General features: G+C 51.2%; 1 protein-coding gene and 6 non-coding genes across 7 annotated transcripts in view; 3 read left to right on the top strand and 4 right to left on the bottom strand.

The window, feature by feature from the left end:
• Positions 1-916: 916 nt before the first annotated feature.
• Positions 917-987, bottom strand: Trnag-gcc. Its single transcript has one exon. It is a non-coding gene; the product is annotated as a tRNA-Gly (tRNA).
• Positions 988-2,278: 1,291 nt separating this feature from the next.
• Trnal-cag lies at positions 2,279-2,361 on the bottom strand. Its single transcript has one exon. It is a non-coding gene; the product is annotated as a tRNA-Leu (tRNA).
• A 521-nt stretch (positions 2,362-2,882) lies between these two features.
• On the top strand, positions 2,883-2,954 carry Trnad-guc. The gene has a single exon. It is a non-coding gene; the product is annotated as a tRNA-Asp (tRNA).
• A 583-nt stretch (positions 2,955-3,537) lies between these two features.
• On the top strand, positions 3,538-3,609 carry Trnag-ucc. The gene has a single exon. It is a non-coding gene; the product is annotated as a tRNA-Gly (tRNA).
• Positions 3,610-4,050: 441 nt separating this feature from the next.
• On the top strand, positions 4,051-4,122 carry Trnae-cuc. Its single transcript has one exon. It is a non-coding gene; the product is annotated as a tRNA-Glu (tRNA).
• A 4,330-nt stretch (positions 4,123-8,452) lies between these two features.
• Trnag-gcc lies at positions 8,453-8,523 on the bottom strand. Its single transcript has one exon. It is a non-coding gene; the product is annotated as a tRNA-Gly (tRNA).
• Positions 8,524-11,023: 2,500 nt separating this feature from the next.
• Positions 11,024-20,220, bottom strand: part of Fcrl4 (Fc receptor like 4) — a 67,170-nt gene continuing 57,973 nt past the window's right edge. Inside the window, exons 21-27 of the mRNA XM_042681487.1 lie at positions 18,943-19,221; positions 18,256-18,372; positions 16,909-16,936; positions 15,623-15,705; positions 15,353-15,421; positions 11,933-11,964; positions 11,024-11,855 (exon numbers count right to left, since the gene is read on the bottom strand). Of these exons, the coding sequence (XP_042537421.1) occupies positions 11,778-11,855; positions 11,933-11,964; positions 15,353-15,421; positions 15,623-15,705; positions 16,909-16,936; positions 18,256-18,372; positions 18,943-19,221 (686 nt within the window). The 3' untranslated portion in view covers positions 11,024-11,777. The remainder of the gene's footprint in view (positions 11,856-11,932; positions 11,965-15,352; positions 15,422-15,622; positions 15,706-16,908; positions 16,937-18,255; positions 18,373-18,942; positions 19,222-20,220) is intronic.

Below are 20,220 nucleotides of genomic sequence, written 5' to 3'. Positions count from 1 at the left end.
ATTGTGGTGGGGAGGGCAGGGCAAGGCAGAGCAGCTCATGGCAGAGAGTAAGCGAGTGAGTGAATAAGAGAGACACACAGACAGAGACAGAGAGACACAGAGAGAGGCAGAGAGACAGACACAGGGAAGGAGGGAGGGAGGGAGAGGGAGAGAGAGAGAATGCGAGGGATTGGGACAGTAAGGACACAGAGACTTTTACCTGTACTCCTCAAATGCTTCATGGTGTGCGTAGTGGTTGAGTAGTGGTAGGCAAGGCTAATGCACAAGAGAAGGTGGCATCACGTCTCCACTGAGACCAAACCTGCACGGGGCGAGTTTATGTAATGAAGTCTAGTGACATGTAATGAAGTCCAGGCACAGGCTCATACAGTGATGCCCAAGGAGCAGACGAGGTGCAAGTGGTGAGCCTTGAACCAAGGTGTGGGAGATGAGGAGTTGTGGGTGGGGTGAGGGTGGAGACAGGTGTGGGTGTCAGCCGTGGTGCAGTGGGGGTATTCGAAGACATGCTGTGGCTCTGGGCGACCCAGTGAAGGTGGCCATGTGCACATGGGGTGATTCTATGGGGAGTCCTGAGAGGTCCCTGGTGTGCACGGATGACGGTGGGGCCTGGTGGGAGAGCAGGGAGCAGGTGTTGTGGCCACTGGGAAAGTGGAGTGTGTGGACTAGATAGGAGTTTGAAGCGAGGGTGGTAATGTCCGTGGGTAGGAGCTATCAGAGGGTGAGGAGATTGTGTGGCAGGCTGGGATGAAGGTGCAGTTTTTGTGTTTGTGTGAAATGGGTTGGAGTGAAGGAGTGGTGGGCAAGGAAGGGAAAAGGAATAGTTGTGTTTGCCAGTGCATGTGCGTGTGCATGTGTGTAAATGAGGGAAGTAAGGAGCAGAGCACACACCGGAGCAAAATGTGCTGTGGTAGTGTATTGCATGGGCCGGGAATCGAACCCAGGCCTCCCACGTGGCAGGCGAGAATTCTACCACTGAACCACCCATGCATAGACAGTGTGCTGTCTCTGGGTATGCCCCAGATGTGCTCCCAGGTCGGCGAGGGCCGGCCGTTGACTTCCTGCCCTCCGAGCAAGTGCTGGCTTCAAGAGTGCGCCGGGATCCTGGATGGCACAGGGAGCCAGCGGCTGGGCAAGTAGAAAAAAAGGTTGGCTCCCAAACAGTCAGTCGGTCCAGGAGGGAGCGGTGGGGCGCCCGGTGCTGCAGGGAAGGGGCATGGTGAGCGAGGTGTAGACTCACTCCTTTCCAAAGGCCTTGCCATCTGGGTCAGGAGGTGCGACGTGTGTGTCCCGCCATGCCGTGCCATGCCGTGTGCCGTGAGTGGCCGAGTGCCATGGTTTCCACAGCCACCAGTACTCTCCCAAGCGTGGATGCCCTCTCTTGACGAAGCTTGCCCGGCCTGGCTGGCCTGGCCTGGCCAGTCTGGTACGATGCACAGGTCAGAGGCACCACTTGCGGTGGCGCGGGGCCGCCCTGCTGTGTTCCCACGGCCCAGGCCCTGTGCTTTCCCTTAGGGGTGCTTTGTGGTGTCCAGGTGGGCGACGCCGGGGCTGGAGCTAAGCCGCCCTGTCCACTCATGCCGGTCATTGTCTTGGCGTGGCCCGGCACCCCTCTGTTCCCTTGTTTTGCCCTGCCCTGCCCTGCCCTGCCCTGCCCTGCCCTGCCTTGGCCTTTCCTGGGGTCTGGCTCTCACTGGCGAGCCTCGCCTGGGTGTGCCTCATTGTGAGAGATGTTGGCCAGCGCGGGCAGAGAAAGCAATGCAGCCAGCGCGTCCAACCCCAAGGCAAGCTGTCCCGTGAGGAGGAGGATGGGAAGACAGGGAGCGCGTCAACCCCGGCAGGGTGCTGTGAGAACGGGATGAGAAAAGGGGTGAGTCAGAGGACGGGGTGGGGGGTATGTGGGGCAGAGACTGGTGAACAGGACAAGAAGCCGCACAGGGTTGTCCCCTAGAGCCTCGTGTGCAGAAATGTGCGGCTTTGGGCGAGTGGCTGCCTGGGCCCTGCTGGCGTTAGCCGGTGGTGTGGGATGGGTGGGAGGGCTTTCCAAATGGCACAGGTGTGAGCGGTGCTGGGCTCAGGGCAGCCACCAGTCGGCCACTGGAGGAAAGAAGGAGGGAGCGGTAGATGGAAGGAGTGAAGCTCCACCTGGTGGGTAGTTCATGTGTTGGCAAGAAAGCGAGGGCAAGGCAGGAGGAGAAGGCAAGGTAGTGCTGTGATTGTTGGCTGGGGTGGGCGGTCCGCAGGCAGGGTTCCCTGAGTGTCTGTGCCCAAAAGGCAAGGTTGTCAGGAGTGGGATTCGAACCCACGCCTCCAGGGGAGACTGCGACCTGAACGCAGCGCCTTAGACCGCTCGGCCATCCTGACGGTGCAGCACAGCTGGTGGCTTCTCCTCTCGTCTAGGCCCTGGCCCTGGCCCTGGCCGGGAGCCGCGTCCACCGGGGTGCGCTTGGCGCGCCGTATTGCCGGCCTGGGGGTCGGAGGGCAAGTGGGGTCAGCGGGGAGGCTTAGGGGCTCAGTCCCGCGAGGTCAAGCGCACGCGCGCCCCCGCGATCGAGCGGCGGCTGCGGGCGGCGTGCAAGCTGGAGGCGCGCAACCAGCCGCTGCGGGCCGGGCCGGCCGGTGCTTCTTGCTCGGGTCCGCACCCACTGGCACCGAGGCGGCGGCGGCGGCGGACAGGTGACCCCGGCCGGCAGGTGGCCCCGGGTGGGTCCTTGGCAGGCGGGTGGGGCGGGGCTTGTGGGGAGAGCGCGGCAGCGCGTGCTTGGGCTTGGGCTTGGGGTCGGAGGCCAGACAGGGCAGATGCGAGCCCCAGGCCGGGGCTGGAGGGCCGCGGGTCCGGGCGGCTGTCGGAGAGGGGCCCGTGTCCCCGACGGCGGGCGGCGTCATCCTCGTTAGTATAGTGGTGAGTATCCCCGCCTGTCACGCGGGAGACCGGGGTTCGATTCCCCGACGGGGAGGCCGCCGTGGCGTTCTTTTTGCCCAGCGCGGCCTCTCTGCTCCAAGGCGTCCTCACTTCAGCAGCTCCAGGCCCCCTGGTCCACCTCTCGGTCGTCGTCGGCGTCTGCCGCCCAGCCACCAGTCGGGACTCACGGACGAGCGAGCGAGCGGGCCCTTGCAGTGGGTGTGGTGGGCTGCGGGCCGGACGAAGGAAGACGCTGTGGCTGTCGGCCGTCGCGCCGCCGCGCCCGCGTCCAGCCCGGGAGGCGTGCGGCGCCGGGCTCCGGAGCAGTCAGGCGGCCGGAGCTCGGAGGGCGCCCCGCAGGAACCAGGAGGCTAGGCTGGACCCAACCCGTCCCTTTGCGTGGCTGCGGCAGCCAGCAGCTTCGGGCGTGGCGCAGGACGGGCCGCGTGTGGCTCGGGCTGGCCCGGCAGCGCCGCGTGTCCCAGCCCACAGAGAAGTGAGGTGCGAGACACGCGCTGCGCCCACCCGCACCCGCCCCCGCTCCCGCCCCCGCACTCCGCAACCCCCGCCTCCTTCCCCGCAGGAGCTGTGGCCCGCGCCAGTCCCCGGCGTCCTGTGTGCGCTGGCCGTGGCGTGTGGCGTTGGTGGTATAGTGGTGAGCATAGCTGCCTTCCAAGCAGTTGACCCGGGTTCGATTCCCGGCCAACGCAACGCAGTACCAGGCCACTCAATGCAGCCGGCCGACCTTTTAGCCAGCTCCAGCTGTGGCTCGGGCCTGCGGGAGGGAGCAGAGGGCGTGGGTGCCGGAGTGCACGCGTGTTGTGTTGGACACTGCCGCAGCCGGCCGGGATTGCGGGCTGCTGGCGGCTACAGGCAGGAGGAGAGCTGCCGCTGGGTTTGGCTTGGCTTGGCTTGGCTTGGCTGACGGGGAGGGAGCTAGGGAGGAGGAGGGGAGAGGGGGAAAGGGGGCAGGCGGAGGGGCAGGGCGAGGGGGAGGTCGGCCAGGCAACCGGCTCGCCAGTGTCCTTGTCTTTTTGGCCAGCCATACCTCCAACCCATGGGGCCGGTGGATGGCAGGCGTCCAGCGGCGGTGAGTGTCCGGCAGCGCTGCTGGTTTGCAGGAGGAGTGCTCGGTGCAGGCAGTGGCACGCTCCCTGGTGGTCTAGTGGTTAGGATTCGGCGCTCTCACCGCCGCGGCCCGGGTTCGATTCCCGGTCAGGGAAGCCTTTCTTCTTCCTTTCCCACTTTCACTTGCCTTTTTCACATCCTAACTCCACCCACCCCCTTTTGCCCTCCTCACTCCCTTTGTGCACTGACCCTTCCTCCTGCAGCATCACTGCTTGGCTGCTTGTTCCCCTGGCTTGTACCCCACCCTGGCTTGTACCCCACCCTGGCTTGTACCCCACCCTGCGTGGTGAGCTGGGTGGAAACGCAGCCAGCTACTCCCTCCCTGGCCTTAAACCTCCCCCAAAGAGGTGCTGCTTGACTTGGCTCAGGGCAGGGGGAGGCGAGCACTGTTCTTTGTCTAGCCATACTTTCAACCACGGGACTGCTGAATGCTAGGTGTCCAGCGGTGGGAGGAATGTCTAGTAGAGCTTCTGGGCTACAATAGGGATGTGCTCCCTGTTGGCCTAGTGGTTAGGGTTCTGTACTCTGACTGTGGTGGTTGGGGTTTAATTCCCAGCTAGGAAAACCTTGCTCCACCAACTTTTACTGCCCTTCCATTTTCCAACATACTCCCATTGTTTTTTGGGACAGTGGCTGGCTAGCTTATTTCTCCAGCACCCCAGCACACACCCCCTCTGCGCACTGACCCTTCCTCCTGCAGCACTGCTTGGCTACTTCACCCCACCCTGCCACCTTCAGCTTCTTCCCTCTGCCTTTCTCTTTCTTAGCCAACACCCCCTTTCCTGATCTTGACCCTCTGAGTCGTCCACCTGCCTTCCTTCTTACTGATCTTTCTCCTCTCACCTTTCTCCAGCCTCAGCCCATCACAATCTCCAAACCCAGTCTTCCAATCCACCACTCACTCACCCCACACTCCACCACTGGCCCATCCACTGCCTGCCTCTCTCCCTTTCCCTCCCGCTCTCACCCTCCCTGCCTCCTTCCCTCCTGTGTTGCATCACTCCCTCCGTCTTTCACTCCCTCACTAGCTCCCTTCCTCTGTCCCTCTGTCCTGCTCTCCTTCCTTTCCTACCACCCTCAAGGACTCCCTCACCTCACTCACTGCTTGTTCACTCATATATCCCTTCCCCCTGAGGCACTTACTACCCCAGCCCCCCAACCCCCGCAACACTAAGCTCAGGCATTCTTCCCTCTCCTTTGATCACCTCACTCCAACATCTACCAAGATTTCCTCACCCATCTCCCTTCCTGCACGTCAGCCCTTCTTCCCTCGCTCAGGCCGCCATTTGTGCACTCACTCAGTCACTCCCGGCTTCCCTCATTCACCCCCCCCCCCACACACACACCACTCCATTCCTTTGTGTCGCATGAACTCAACTCTTCTGACCACTCATTCAGTTAGCTGCTCGCTCTGTTCCATCTGCTGACCCAACCGTCTACTCCCTTGTTCTGCAGTTCACTCGCACCCTCTACCCAGCCGCCTACCTGCTCACCCACTTGCTCAGCAAGTCACTGTGTACACACATTCCTTCATCAAGCCACCCAGTCACACCCCCTTCACCCTCCTCTTCACCCAAATACTCTCTAGATCCGTCTCATCTACCCAACCCCTTGCCCACTCCATCAATCTCTGCTTAACTCACACATCTCCCTACTCAACCTTCCACACCATTTGTCACTCACTCACACACTCAATCATGTTCACTCATCACCAGCCTTCCTGTTCTCCCATTCACACACACACACACACACACACACACACACACACACACACACACACACTCCTCCCACACACAAACTTTCACCAGCATTTACATGGCGGCTCACATGTCCAACCCCATTCAGTCACGTACTCACTGACTTAACAACCCATTCACCGCATCCCCATTCACCCCATTATGTACCCGCCCATTCCCTCACTCTGACACTCCTGAATCCACTCATTCCCTCCCTCCCTCCCTCCCTCCCTCCCTGCCTGCCTCCCTTTCTTTCTCTCTCTCTCCCTGTCCCTCTTCCCCTTATTCCTCCCCCTCACTCAATGGTGTTATTTCTGGGCTGACTCCAGGATTCTTTCATAGAGCTGTCTTGGCCACACCTCCTGTGGCTATAGACACATTCCCAATGGTGAGTAGGGCCTATGCCCTCCAGTTCACGCCCTTGCCTGAGTTGGTTGGCTATGTGGCACCAGTCATTGAACTGGTTGGTACCTCCCTCTGGCCAGGCATCGAGTCCTGCACTCCAGTTTTTCTCCACCCATGGCAGTGGGTTTGGTGGTCACCTGAGCTGAGCCAGTGTGGATGGAGATCTCTCCCTCCCTGCTGCACAACCTCCTCCAAAGAGAGAGGCAGAAGTGTGAAGAGGCATCAGGGGTTAGTTAGGTGGCTGCAAAGTAGACAAGGGGCAGCTAGCTAGAGGCAAAGGCAGGGAGATCAGCATGTGTGTCGCCAGGGGAATAAGCAACAGCCAAGCCGACACCTGCTCCTGGTGACAGGAGCATGGGCTGGAGGACACTGGATGTTCATGGCCAAACTCTCAACCCCATCTCCACATGGCCAGGAGGGGACAGAGGATGTGCTCCGTGGGATCTGTAGTGGGTTCCCACTCTGGTCTCAACCTCACCTCACAGCCCAGATCCATCTTGTGCAGCTACCTCCCAGTCAAGTGCAGAGCTCAATGGGCTTGCCGCCCCAATTCCCTTTAGAGGGAAGATGATGGGCAGCCAGGCTAGCGGTCAACCTGTTGGTTGGTGACAGTTGGACACAGGGCTCCCTGCCACCTGTGCCGAGGAGCCACTGTGCTTTACACATGACTGTCAGGAGTCAGGGTGTTTCTCTTGGAGGTGGGTCATGAGGGTAAGCTCTTGATAGGTGAAAGCCTCTTTTCTCCCAGATGGCAGGTGTCCCATGAAGCTTGGGGCAAAGGTGACAATGAGGGTTAGATGGACAGGTAGAGTCCAGGTCCTGGGGGGTTGGGAGAACACGTGTGGGGATTTGGGGGGAAAGGGCTGGGGCTGGGGCTGGCAATCAACTGGGGTTCTACAGAAGTTCAGAGCATTCAAGCATGGGATCCTGAGCTCTGAGTGACTATGTTGGGCAGCTTGTGGGTGGAGACTAAGGTACCATGGGTCTAAGAAGGTAGGAGGAAGCCAGGTTGAGGAGACCAAGTGATTGTGAGTGGTCAGAAAAACAAGTGAGAGAAAGCCTGTGGGAGGAGATTGGGGTGGGAGGTGGAGGAATGGTGGTGGGTGCTGGGCGTGCCAAGGGCTGAATGGGCCTCTGAGGAAGGAAGGAGAGGAGCAGCATATAGCAAATGGGAGGAACTGGCCATGGTTCCAGTGAGATTAAGCCCCTCTGATCACAGAGGTCCACTGAGAGAGTCAGACAGACAGATGTGTGCGTGTGTGTGTGAGAAAGAGAGAGAGAGAGAGAGAGAGGGAGGGAGGGAAGGAGGGAGGGAGGACAGTATTGGGAGAGTGAGGGGCCAGATGGACCCCAGCTCACACTCCTCACACACTGAAAGTTGTATACAGTGGTAGGCTAGTGGTAGACCAGGCTGGTGGACCGAAAGTTGAATCTTTTCTTTTCTTTTTTTTTTTTTTTTTTGTTGGTTTTGGGGCTTGAACTCTGGGCTTGGGCACTATCCCTCAGCTTTTCAGCTCAAGGCGAGTGCTCTACCACTTGAGCCACAGCACCACTTCGTTTTCTAGTGGTTTATTGGAGATAAGAGTCTCATGAACTTTCCTGCCTGAGCAGGCTTTGAACCGTGATCCTCAGATCTCAGCCTCCTGAGTAGCTAGGATTGCAGGCGTGAGCCACCGGTGCCCAGCTGAATCTTTTCTTTATTTGAGACAAAACCTGCAAGAGGTGAGTATATGTCTGAAAAGGTAATTAAGTGATGCCCGAGGAGCAGACACTGTGCAAGTGGTGAGCCTTGAGCCAAGTTGCGTATTACGGGAGATGAGGGGTTTGGGTGGGGTGAGGGTGGAGATGGTAGGTGTCAGCTGTGCTGCTGCGGGGATTCGAAGACATGCTGTGGCTGCGGGTGGCATAGGGGAGACAGCAGTATTCATGGGGCATGGTAGCACTGGAAGTCCCGGGAGGTCCATGGTATGCACGGATGATAGTGGGGCACGTAGGAGAGCTCAGAACAGGTGTTGTGGCCATTGGAAAAGTGTACTTGTGGGCTGGTTAGTGGTTTGGAGAGAGGGGGTAGGACAGGTCAGGAGGGGGGTTGATGGGGTGGCGGGGCAGGATGCAGGTACAGTGTGGTGGGGTATGTGTGTGTGTGTGTTTGAAATGGTGTGAGGTGAAGGACTAGTGGGCAAAGATGGAAGAAGGAATATTTTCTGTCTGACTGTGAGCGTGTGTGAGTGTGTGTGCACACGCGTGCATAGGCTAAGGGCCAAAATAAGGTCTAGCAATGAGCTGCATGGGCCAGGAATCGAACCCGGGCCTCCTGTGTGGCAGGCGAGAATTCTACCACTGAACCACCCATGCACAGTCATCGGAGGCCGTCTGCTCAAGGCACAGATGTGCACCCAGGCTGGCCAGGCATAGCTGTTGCCTGCCTGCCCTCTCTGAGCAACTGCTGGCTTCACGTGCGCGCCAGGGTCCCGCGGTGGCACAGGATCCATGATGGTACAGGGGGCCAGGCCATGGGCAAGTAGAAAGAAAGGCTGGCTCCCAGACGGTGGGCTCAGGAGGGGGTCGTGGGTGCCTACTGCTGCAGGGAGGGGGTGGGGTGGGCGGGGAGTGCGCTTTCCCTATCCTGTGCCATCCCTGCTGGACTGCCTATTGGGTTCAGCGTTGTATGTCCGTCAGGACAATGGACGTGCCGTGCCGTGTGCCGTGAGTGGCTGAGCGCCACAATTTCCTTGGCTACCTGCATTCTCCAAAGCGTGGATGTCCTCTCCTGACAAAGCTCGCCTGTCCAGTCCTGTCTGGTCCGACGTGCAGGTCAGGGGCATCATTTCCGGCGCCAAGGGCCCCCCTCCCCATGTTCCCTGCACTCCATACTCCTCTTACCCGAGCCATTGTTTCAGCTCATCACTCCTGCCTTCCCCGTTTTTCTTTGCCCTGCTCTGTCCTGTTCTGTTCTGCTCTGCTTTGGTGATTGCTTCTCTGCTCTGCTTTGCTTTGTTGTACTCTGCCCTGCTCCCTACTTCACTTCCTGTGTGGTGGTGGTGGTGGTAGTGGTGGTGGTGGTGGTGGTGGTGGTGGTCTGGCTATCACTGGTGAGCTATCGCCTGATTGTGCCTCATTGTGAGAGGTGTTGGCCAATCTGGGAAGAGAAAGACACCCTCCTCGCCCCCCCTCCCTCCCCCCCCCCCCCCCCCCCGCCCTGCCCTGGCCCAATTTTGAGCCAAGCAGGGGAGGAGGACAGTTTCCCAGCAAGACACAGATAGCATCATCCTCAGCAGGGTGCAGAGAGAACAGAAGGGGTTGGGGGACATGGTAAGGAGACATAGGGGTCCCAAGCACTGATGACCAGGACTGGAGGTGGATGGGGGAGGGGCTGCCCCTAGAGCCTCTGTGCAGAAATGTGTGGCTTTGGGGCAAGTGATTGCTCAGGCCCTCCTTCCAGAGACAGAGTGTGGGGCAAGGGAGGGGCTGTTCTTTCCAGCTTTCTCTTTCTTCCTGCTCTCTTCCATCTGAATTGTGTCACTCATTTCAGGGTGGGTCCTCTTTCTTAATCCTCTCTGAAAGCATCCTTACAAGGAACCCAGAAGTATGATTTACTTATCTCTTAGGCATAACTCTCCAATCAATTTGACAATATAGATGAATTATTGCCACACCCCTCTCATAACAGAAAGCTTGAAAAGCCACATGATACACTTGGAACTCAATTGCCTTGCATTTAAAGCACTAACTATTGCTCTGATTTCCAATAGATGAAAGGCATTAATGAAATAACTTCAATTTCTTCTTCCTCCTCCTCCTCCTCCTCCTCCTCCTCCTCTTCCTCCTCCTCCTTCTCCTCTGTTCAAATCTTTGCTGCAGCCACATCTGTTCAGGGAAGCTACATTCAGGGACAAACGGGCACCTTTTCAAGACTACTGGCTTGGCAGAGGCCTTCCCCACCCTTCCCTACCAGCTGTGCCATGTTTGGCATCTGACAACTACATATTACATGGCTGTTATTTGGCTGAAACTCTGTGGCTTCAAGCCTATTGACATGCTGTCTGAGTTCTGATTCCCTAGAAAATAGCCTGCAGCAGAAGGCCATGTGCTAGCACATGGATGAGTCTAATTCCAGGGAAAAAACATGAAAGAGAATAGGAGGGGCTAAGAAAGAACTAGAACATATACAAGGGTGAGTATGTTCAAGTTGGCCTGAGATTTGCAACAAATGACTTGCTTAGTTACTTGGGATGTCCACATATCAAGCTTTTATGTTTCTCAATAGTGCATTTGCACTGTTAAATGATCCACTAAATTAAATTTACTCACTGGATTTATTATCTTCTTAACCCCCTTACACCATCATGCCTCCGCAGAGCAGGGGACCCAGGGCGGAGGTAGGTCAGGCCATACCCCTACATGTCAGGAAGAACATGGACCATTACCTGAAAACCTGATTCCACAGTTATAGGAGCCATGCGAGCCACGGCTGTAGTCACTCCAGCCAGAACAGTTCAGTGCATCTGCTCAGCATCACTTGATGGCCAGCAGCTGTAACCCAGCCCAATAGCTTTAGGACAATGTTCTCATCAATGGCCACAAAACACTGCATATTGAGCCTGAGAGTTCCTCTTCCAGATTCAGCAGCCCAGAGCTAATTCAGCTCCAAACCAAGGACAGCTTCAAATAAATAGTTGTAAAAAGCCAAGCTACAAAGCCCACACAGCCTGTGCCAAGCAAGTGCCACCCATATGCAAAGTCATCTGCCCGGTTATAGTAGGAGCCTCCTTCTTTGCTATGTATCTTTCCTTCTTGATTTCTCCTCTGATTTCTCAAGGATTGACATCTAACGTATCTGACATTGAGATTGAAATTATGTTCCTGAAGCTGCAGGCACTTTTTATTTATTATTTTAAAGAGGCAGGTTCTTGGAAACGTAGGGCAGAGGCGAACATGAGCTTCTGTGCGAGTCCCTTGATTATGAGAAAGGGAGACTGAGGGGCTGGATCATGCAGGCCCATACATTCCTTCTGGACCCACCGGGGAGTTGTGTCAGTGACGCTAGCTTAGAAAGTGAGGAGGGAGTAAGGGCAGAGAAGGGCCGGGAATATGGTCCATAGGGGTTCCCTCCACAAAGAGGCAATGATAGGAGTGATGGGAAGACATGCATCCTCCTCACCCCAAATTCCATCAGGCAGTCAGGGGCTGGCCTTAAGAGTTTCAGACAGATAGAGTTTCAAGAGGGTCAAACACAGTCCTGCTAGAGAGAGGTTGATCAGTCCATTGTTCTTTGGGATATGTGCTTTCTGTTTGGCATAGGATGGTAGGAACTGCACCAGGCAGATGGTAATTGAGAAATACACTCCTAAAAGCACAATTGAGAGGCTGTCCTTGCTGAGGAACACCAGCAGCAACCACAGCTGAAGCCTACCAAAGCCGCCAGGAAAGGCAATGCCTGCAGCCTGTGCTGGGAATAACAGTAAACATTCTCCCAGCACAGGGTGGTAGCCTGGGAAACAAGCAGGAGTCCAGCAGGGCTGGATTTTCTACTTCGGCAATCCATTTGTCCCACGGAGAGGTGCAGCAGTTGAAGCAGCAGCTGGACAGGTTGCAGAATCATGTGTGCATCATTGAGGAGGCTGACAGTTGGGCTTGGAAGCCGAAGTGCATGCCACCTTCACCTCTGTGTAGATGACAGGGGAGCCCTAGTGGGGAAGGGCATGGAGGTGAGGTGCAGAGCTTATGGGCCCACATGGGAGGCCATGCAAGTCAGGATACTCACCTTATTTTCAGGGACCATGGGTACAGAGGCCACTGTGGAAAGAAGAAGAGTATTCAGATGTGGAGACTGCCTGTGCTCTGCCCCTGTACTGCTGCTAGGCCTCCCTGTTCCTTTAAGCCTCTTTCTGTCCAGCAAGCATTCCAACAGCACTGACCAGCCCTCTCCCTAATATCACCTCACACTTTGTTATATACTCTGAGCTGAGGACTCTCAAAAGAAGAAAATGACACTTTATCTTGTTAAGGGATTTGATTTTAGATTCATGTATGGATATGGAGAGGCCTGGAAAGGGCTTTATAGACCACTGTGGACGGAGCCCTGAGTCTGCCTTTCCCTCCTTGGGCTGTGGAGCAAGTCACTTAACTTCTCTTGCCTTGGTTACCTCATCTATATGATGATAGAAGTCAACATAGCATCTGCCTATAGGTTTGTTGTAAAGAATATATATATATATATATATATATATATGCACATATATACATATATATCATCACAACAAATGTATCTTTAAATTTTTTTTTCTTTAAGTAGTTGTACAAAGAAGTTCCCATTCTTGGAGCTGGGAAGGTGGCTCAGTGGAAGAGTGTTTGCCTTGCATGCATGAAGCCCTGGGTTTGATTCCTCAGCACCACATAAGCAGAAAAAGCCGGAAGTGGTGCTATGGCTCAAGTGGTAGAGTGCTAGCCTTGAGCTGAAGAGCTGAGGGACAGCGCCCAGGCCCAGAGTTCTGGTCCCACGACTGACAAAAAAAGAAGTTACCATTCTACAAAACAGTATATAAATACAAAGTGTCTGATAATATTGTCACTCATTACCCCTAACCCACCCCTTCTCTCACTTAACAAATGCATCTTATACATGGATATGTATGTCATATGCTTGTGTCTGTATAATTTCTATCATATATCATGCATTAAACAGTTGTACTATTTTTTCTCTCTCATCATATGCATGGATGCCACTGTGCATGTATATGCCATGGTGCATATCATAAATATATATGCACAAATATGCTACAGGTACAGTTCTTTTTTTTTTTTTTTCGGTCAGTTGTGGGACTTGAACTCTGGGCCTGGGCACTGTCCTGAGCTCTTCAGCTCAAGGCAAGTACTCTACCAATTAAGCTACAGCGCCACTTCCATTTTTCTGGTGGTTTATTGAAGATAAAAGTCTCATGGATTTTCCTGCCTGGGCTGGCTTTGAACCTCGATCCTCAGATCTCAGTCTCCTGAGTAGCTAGGATTACAGGCATGAGCCACAGGTATCTGGCAAGGTACAGTTCTAAGGGATATACACGCACGTGTGCACACGTGCGCGTGAGCGCATACACACACACACACACACACACACAGGGTATTTGTAGCCCTCAGAACTATACCTAGCACATAAGAATTGCTCACAGAACAGATGTTAGCAGTTAACTGTTAATGCTAAATTATCTTCACACTAGAGTAAAGCACGGCATTGTCTACTTTGGGCTGAGTGTTAAGGATTCCTGGAACTACACTGAGAATTTTAATTCTGGAGCTCATTTGTGTGTGTGTGTGTGTGTGTGTGTGTGTGTGTGTGATTTATGACTTCAGATGAATCATTGAAAGTCAGTGTCCTCATCTGTAAAATAGGCATAGCAGTGTTTACCTCAAAAAGAGTTGTAAGTTTGAATGAGCTCCTAGGTATTAGAGAGGTGTTACAGAGAAAAAAATGGGATGTGAACAACACAGTTCATTTAACTTTATAAAAAAGAAATCAGAAACTTAGGAGAATGTAATAGCTAAAATTACCTGGTACTTTTTGAAAAGCAGATTCAGAAAGAAAACCCTGCCCTGAAGGACGCTGCCCCCCTTTCCTGCTCCTGGCCTCCAGGCTGGATTCCTCCTTGTGGTCCCTACAACATTTAGGACTGTTGACATAGACAGACTACCAGCACAGAGCATCATCATGGCTGCTTTAACACTGCCACTTTCACACCATTTCCACTTCTATGTGCTGTGTCATATTCACCATAACCCTCTGTGGGTTAGCTGGAATTATGCCCTTCCCCAAAGATATCTACATCCTAATCAAGGAACCTGTGAATAGGTAATCTTATATGGCTTTTCATATGTAAAGATTAGAGACTTGGGGATTCTGAATTATCCATGTGAGTTCAATATGAATCCTTAAATTCAGAGAACATTTACTGGGAAGAATAGTTACAATGTTGCGACGCTGCTGGCTTTGATGGCTGGCCATCAACCTGAGCTTTGCAGGTTAACTAACCTCATGGAAGGGAACACAAGCCAAGGGAAGTGGGCAGCCTCTGCAAGCTGAAGAAGCCAAGAAACACATTAACTCTACAGCTCCAGAAAGACATACTGCCCAGCCCATACCAAGAATGACTTAGTGAGACTCATGTCAAACTTTCTACCTATAGAACCAGAAGACAGTTTGTATTATGTAATCATACCAAGTTTATGGAAATTTGTCACTGCAGCAACCGAAAATAAATAAAAAGTAGAAAAGTCCTATTAGACTGAATGTGTCTTTATCCAAATTCATGTGTTGATGCTCAAACTCTCAGTGTTACAGTATTTTTAGAATTTGGGCCCTAGAGATAATTAGGTCATAGTGAGATTCATACTTTTTTGACATGAGAAAGATAATTTCTCTGCTGTATAAGCATAAAGCAAGAAGGTATCTTGTCAGGGCTGGGAGTGGGGTTCAAGTGGTAGAACACTTGCCTGACAAATGTGAGGACTGGAGTTCAAATCCCAGTATCATTCAATAAATCAATCAAGGAGACCCTTATCTGTATATAAACCAGGGAGAAGGCTCTCACTGACAATCTAGCATCTTGGTTTTGGATGTCTAGCTTCCAGAACTGTAAGTAGTAAATGCTTATTCTCTAAGATGCATTGTGTAGTATTCTATCATAGCAGCTAAACTGACAGAGAATGGGGAATGATACTCAAATTCCCCTTTGTAGATGAAGATGCTGCTACTGGGAGGGGTGAAAGGACTTCAGGTAATGACCTTGTTACACAAGTGATACTAAGGCCGTCTGCAGAGAATAGAAAACACAATACTGCATGGGGGCTTTTGGGTCCGGTCGTGGGGCCTGAACTCTGGGCCTGGGCGCTGTCCCTCAGCTCTTCAGCTCAAGGCTAGCGCGCTACCACTTGAGCCATAGCTCCACTTCTGGCTTTTTTTTTCTGCTTCTGTGGTGCTGAGGAATTGAACCCAGGGCCTCATGCATGCAAGGCAAGCACTCTACCACTGAGCCACCTTCCCAGCCCTTGCATGGGGGCTTTTGGATCACACAAGAAGCTCCAGGGACTTGGTGAGGGACAGCTCTATGCCTCACTGGCCAGGACCTGCTAAGGAGATAGAGACTGAGCTGAGTTCAGATGCAGCCAGAATAGAGACTTTTCTAGGTCTTACCTGCATATGGCCTTGCCTTGGTGCACCACCGTACTTCTGAGTAAACCACATCTCCTCCTAGAGAATTTACTTAGAAAGAAGTTGGAAGTTCAGAAGATGCTAAGGTACTTATGTTTTATTTTAGCTACTTCCTCCTCCTCCCACTGGTTTATTCTCTGGAAGGCCTAGGGCCCTCTGGGGCTGTGTGACGTCACTCCTCATCTTTTGCCACAATCATTTCTTACACCCACTCTATGGTTGCTGACAATCCAGAGGGCCCTTGGTCCTCACCATTGCTGTACACTGGTTGCAGTTCTACCCAGCCTGATACATTCGAGTAGGTAGGTTCTTGGGGTTCTGAGTCTGAAGGCCTCCTGTGAAACACAAAAATACTGATGCCTGACATAGTAGTTAGAGTGACTACATTCAGCTAGCGAGGTCTTTATTATAGAGTAGTGAACATATAGACAAGTAAATAAATGATCGATGAGTACTGTATTAGACTAATAATGTTTTTAGTTGTTATGGCTACCCATATGCAATAAGCACTGTCTGTGCTAATGCCTATTTTAGTTAGGCATTATATTTATATTTAGTTCCATGCTGTCACCATTTTACACATGAAAAATGGAAATTCTTTTTAAGAAAAGCTGTTTGTGTGTGTGTGTGTGTGTGTATGCTGGAACTAGGGTTAAATCCAGAACCTGGACATGATCCCTAGCTTTGTTTGTTCAAAATCGGCATTCTACCACTTGAGCTACACCTCCACTTAGGGCCTTATTTCTGGTTAATTGGAAATGAGACTCATGGACTTGCCTTCTCAGGCTGGCTTTGAACCACAATCCTCAGATCTCAGCCTGCTGAGTAACTAGGATTACAGGCATGAGCCATTGGTGCCTAAGAAAAGACTTTTAGATAACCTTAACTACAAAAAGGTAAGGTTCCAGACAAGAAAACCACATAACCAGAAAGAGGGAGAGCTAAGATTCAAACCAGGCTCTAACATCTCTCTACATCTCCAAGAGATGAGAGTCACAGAGAAACCAGTAACCAGAAAGGTTATGAGGAAACTCCTAGTGATCTGAATACTTCTATCCAAGGGTTCCCAAGGGTAGTTTGTGAGCCTTAAGTCAGCTTTCAGGATTCAAGATGGTGGCCACATCGTACTGGAAAAGTGACTTCTCTGTCTTGCCAAAGTGCATGACTCCATCTTCTTGGCTGTCATCACAACTGGTTTTGACTGGCTTGGCCATGTCCAGAATTGTCCAGGCCATTGAAACAACATCATGTCAAGACACAGATGGATTCAGTGTCCACTTGGACAACCAAGCCAACAATGGTAAAATGGTGCAAGTTAATAAGTGAGAATCAATGAACACTTGATATGATAAGAAGGACAATGTAGCTAAAAGAGGAAGTCCTGGGAACTGTCTTGAACTACCCCAAGGAAGCTGGGGTACCATCCATTCAGCAATATATAATAGAAACTAGATTTTTTTGTGACAACTGGATTCAGTTCCATTTTTCTCTCCTATGGAAATTGCATGAACTATACAGAAATACTACCAAGGTCTTACCTGGTGGGGTCAGAGGCAGGCATTCTACCTGCAAAGGAAAACACAGAGACATTGGATTCCAGAAAAGGATGTTTTCTCAGGGGGCACGGCTCGAGGACACTCAGATCACTACCAGATGCTATTACTGATGTCACAACCCTTTGTTATGCCCAAGGAAGGATGTAGAAGGGACAAGAACTATGAAACTACTGACCTTGACCTCCAGGAGGGCAGTAGTTACTATGTGAAAGGGGAGTAACAATGCACAAGCCTTTTTTTTTTGTCAGTCATGGAGCCTGAACTCTGGGCCTGGGCACTGTCCTTCAGCTCTTCAGCTCAAGGCTAGTGCTCTAGCATTTGAGCTACAGTGCTACTTCCAGCTTTTTCTGCTTATGTAGTGCTGAGGAATCAAACCCAGGGCCTCATGCATGCAAGGCAAGCACTCTACCACTGAACTACCTTCCCAGCCCACAATCCACAGTCCTTTAACTTGGAGCATTAAAGGCAATGACCTTTGGTCTGAGTACTTCATATACATATATAAAAATACAATAATGAAGTCCATTAAAAAATGTTAAGTGATAGAACACTTGCTAGCAAGCACAAGGCCTTGAGAGATTTTTTTCTAAAGTTTGATAAATTGTACTTCAGGCTTTCTTTGATTTACATGTGTTTATTACTATAAAATTTAATATATATCATATGCAAATACATATCTATATTACTTTAAAATCACTGAACTGTTTTGTCTGAATCACTATTACTGATACATATATATATATATATATACATATATATATATATACTCATTTGTTCTTTATACTAATTTTCTAATAAACTCATTAGAAAAAGGAAAAATGTTAAAAAGTGGAGAAGGAGCATGGGAGAGAGTTATAAAGTGATTTTTTATCAAAGTACATTAAATGCATGTATGGAAGTATCCCAATGGAATGCCTTTCTAAAATAATTATATGCTAATGAAAGAAATGAGGATTAAAAAGGGCAATAGGCCTTGAAAAACACACATGATTCAATAGCTGCAGGCAGGAATATAGATTTAGAAATCAGTAAGTTTAGTTTTTGTTTTTACTGCTGTTTCTCAATCTTCCTCTTCCCATTTCTTGGGGTTTTATATTAGGGAGACCAACGGTCATACATGATGTTGGACAAATGACATCTCATTAGAGTATGTTTTCTCCAATCTTTCCCTCTAAGGGATCCAGAAGGAAAGGGAGGGGCCGTGAGACAGGAGAGGAGAAACTCCTGAGAGCTTGGGGGACAGGGGTGAATCATACAGTCAGCATAAGCTGAGGGAATGGAGATGGAAAAGGTGTGGATCAAGCCAAGGTGCTCTAGGGTGCTACCCACCTGCTTTTCTTGAGAGCCAACAATGGAACAGCAATGCGCCAGCAGCCAGGACCACCATGCTGAGCAGCATCCCAGTGAGTCCTGCAGCCACAGAACCACTTCTATCTCCGGTCAACCCTGAGGGGAGACTCCATACATAAACCCAAGGGAGAAACTGTGGTCTTGAACTGCCCTGAGTCCTAAAGCTGAGTAGGGAAGGAGAGAAAAGGGGGTAGGAGAAGGGGGAAAGGCAGAGGGAGAGGTGTGTGTGTGTGTGTGTGTGTGTGTGTGTGTGTGTGTGTGTGTGTGTGTGTGTGTGTGACAGAGAGAGAGAGAGAGAGAGTAGGGGGGAAAGGGGGAGAGGGGAGAGGAGAGAGACTAGTCTCAGCAGGAGCTGTGTGCACAGTAAATGGCTCCTATCTGTGTGAAGAAGCTTGTCTGTATGTCTGAGGCAGGGTTGAGAGTCAAGATGGATGGCAGCCAGTGAGAAGCAAGCATCTGATGAGCTCTAATCTCGGGGATGCTCTGTGCCATGTTTCCCACCCCACAACATTGCAGAAACACTTTACTACAACAGTATAGAGAGCTACTCGCTCTGTCTACTTGTCCCTGAGAACACTGTCCTGGATAAGCATGATGAAGATTACCAGTGTTCTTAAAGAAAATATGTGGTTCCTATCTGTGGCTTAGGCGTATTAGGAAACATACCTGTGACAAAAAGTGTCACCTTGTCACTCTGTTGAGCCCACAGGCGGTTATTGGCCTCACAGGAGTAGTTTCCAGAATGTTCTCTAGTCACAGAAAAGTTGAAGAACGCTCCTCCACCAAAAGGGGCTGAGCTATTCCCCAGGGTGATATTCTCATAATAAAACTGGTACAGGATGGGGGGCGAACCGCTCAGGGCCTCGCAGAGAAGCTCCACCACGTCTCCCACCACAACTTGGGCCTTGGGTGCCCGGAGGGTGAGGACGGGGCGGGACACTGGAACTGAGAGAGAGAGAGAAAAAAAAAAGGAGAAAACTTTAATGGTGGTCTGCTTCTAACGTATTTATAAGGAAGAAAAAATACTACAAGCAAATGAAATAAGTCAGCTTTCAATCCTGGAAAATGGTTGAAAACACATATGGTAGATAAAACGAATCTCTTCGACCTTCAAAAAGCTTTTCATGTATAGCAATATTCAATGGAAGAGTTTAAAAAAGTATATATGAATCACTAAGAACTTCCAGTAGTCCATAAATATATAAAAGAAGTTTCAACCCCATGATTAATTAAATAAGTATAAATGATCACAACTGTAAAATGTCATTCCTTTTCCTTTTCACCAGTTTGGCACTGGTTACACTGGTGAGGTTGTACATAAACTCCTAGGTGGGAATGCAAATTGAAGACACTTATATAATATAGTAATTTGATGATATATACCTAATTTATAAAAGATACAAACTTGGACCCCCCAACCAACTCAATACCATATCCTTTTGGGATATGGACAAAAGGTAGGCCAACATAGGTTTACAGAGAACATGTGGAGATGCAGCTTGGAATCTCAGCACTAAGAGAAGTCAATTCTGAACTCAAGTCACCTCTTAGATGCAGGGATGGCTGCAGCAATCAATTGAGTAGGTTGGGTCTTGAGCTAGCACTCCCTAAACACCTTGCTCATTTAATTTTGTCTCTATGACTTATGGCATCCAGGGAATCAACCAAGAGGAGCCAATATTCCTACCCTGTATTTTGCTTTGTGTGACTCAGAGGTGTTTGCATCCAATGCATGGTCTCCTATTTCTGGGATGTTTTCCAGGGGCAGGAAGAATCAGCTTTTACCTTTGCATACATCCCTTAGTTGAGTCTGCACACTCCATATTCCCTGTCTATAAAACTCATGGACTTCTAGGTCAAGAGATGACCAGGATTTTTCTATGTAGTGTGATTTTCCCACTTTGTGGATGAAGAAATTGAAGTCAATCTCGGCCCTCTTCACCT

This window comes from Dipodomys spectabilis, unplaced genomic scaffold, assembly GCF_019054845.1.
Source record: "Dipodomys spectabilis isolate Male_0828 unplaced genomic scaffold, ASM1905484v1 ptg000069l, whole genome shotgun sequence".
NCBI lineage: Eukaryota > Metazoa > Chordata > Mammalia > Rodentia > Heteromyidae > Dipodomys > Dipodomys spectabilis.
The sequence above is the reverse complement of the archived record's forward strand: the minus strand, read 5'-3'. Positions and strand labels throughout refer to the sequence as shown.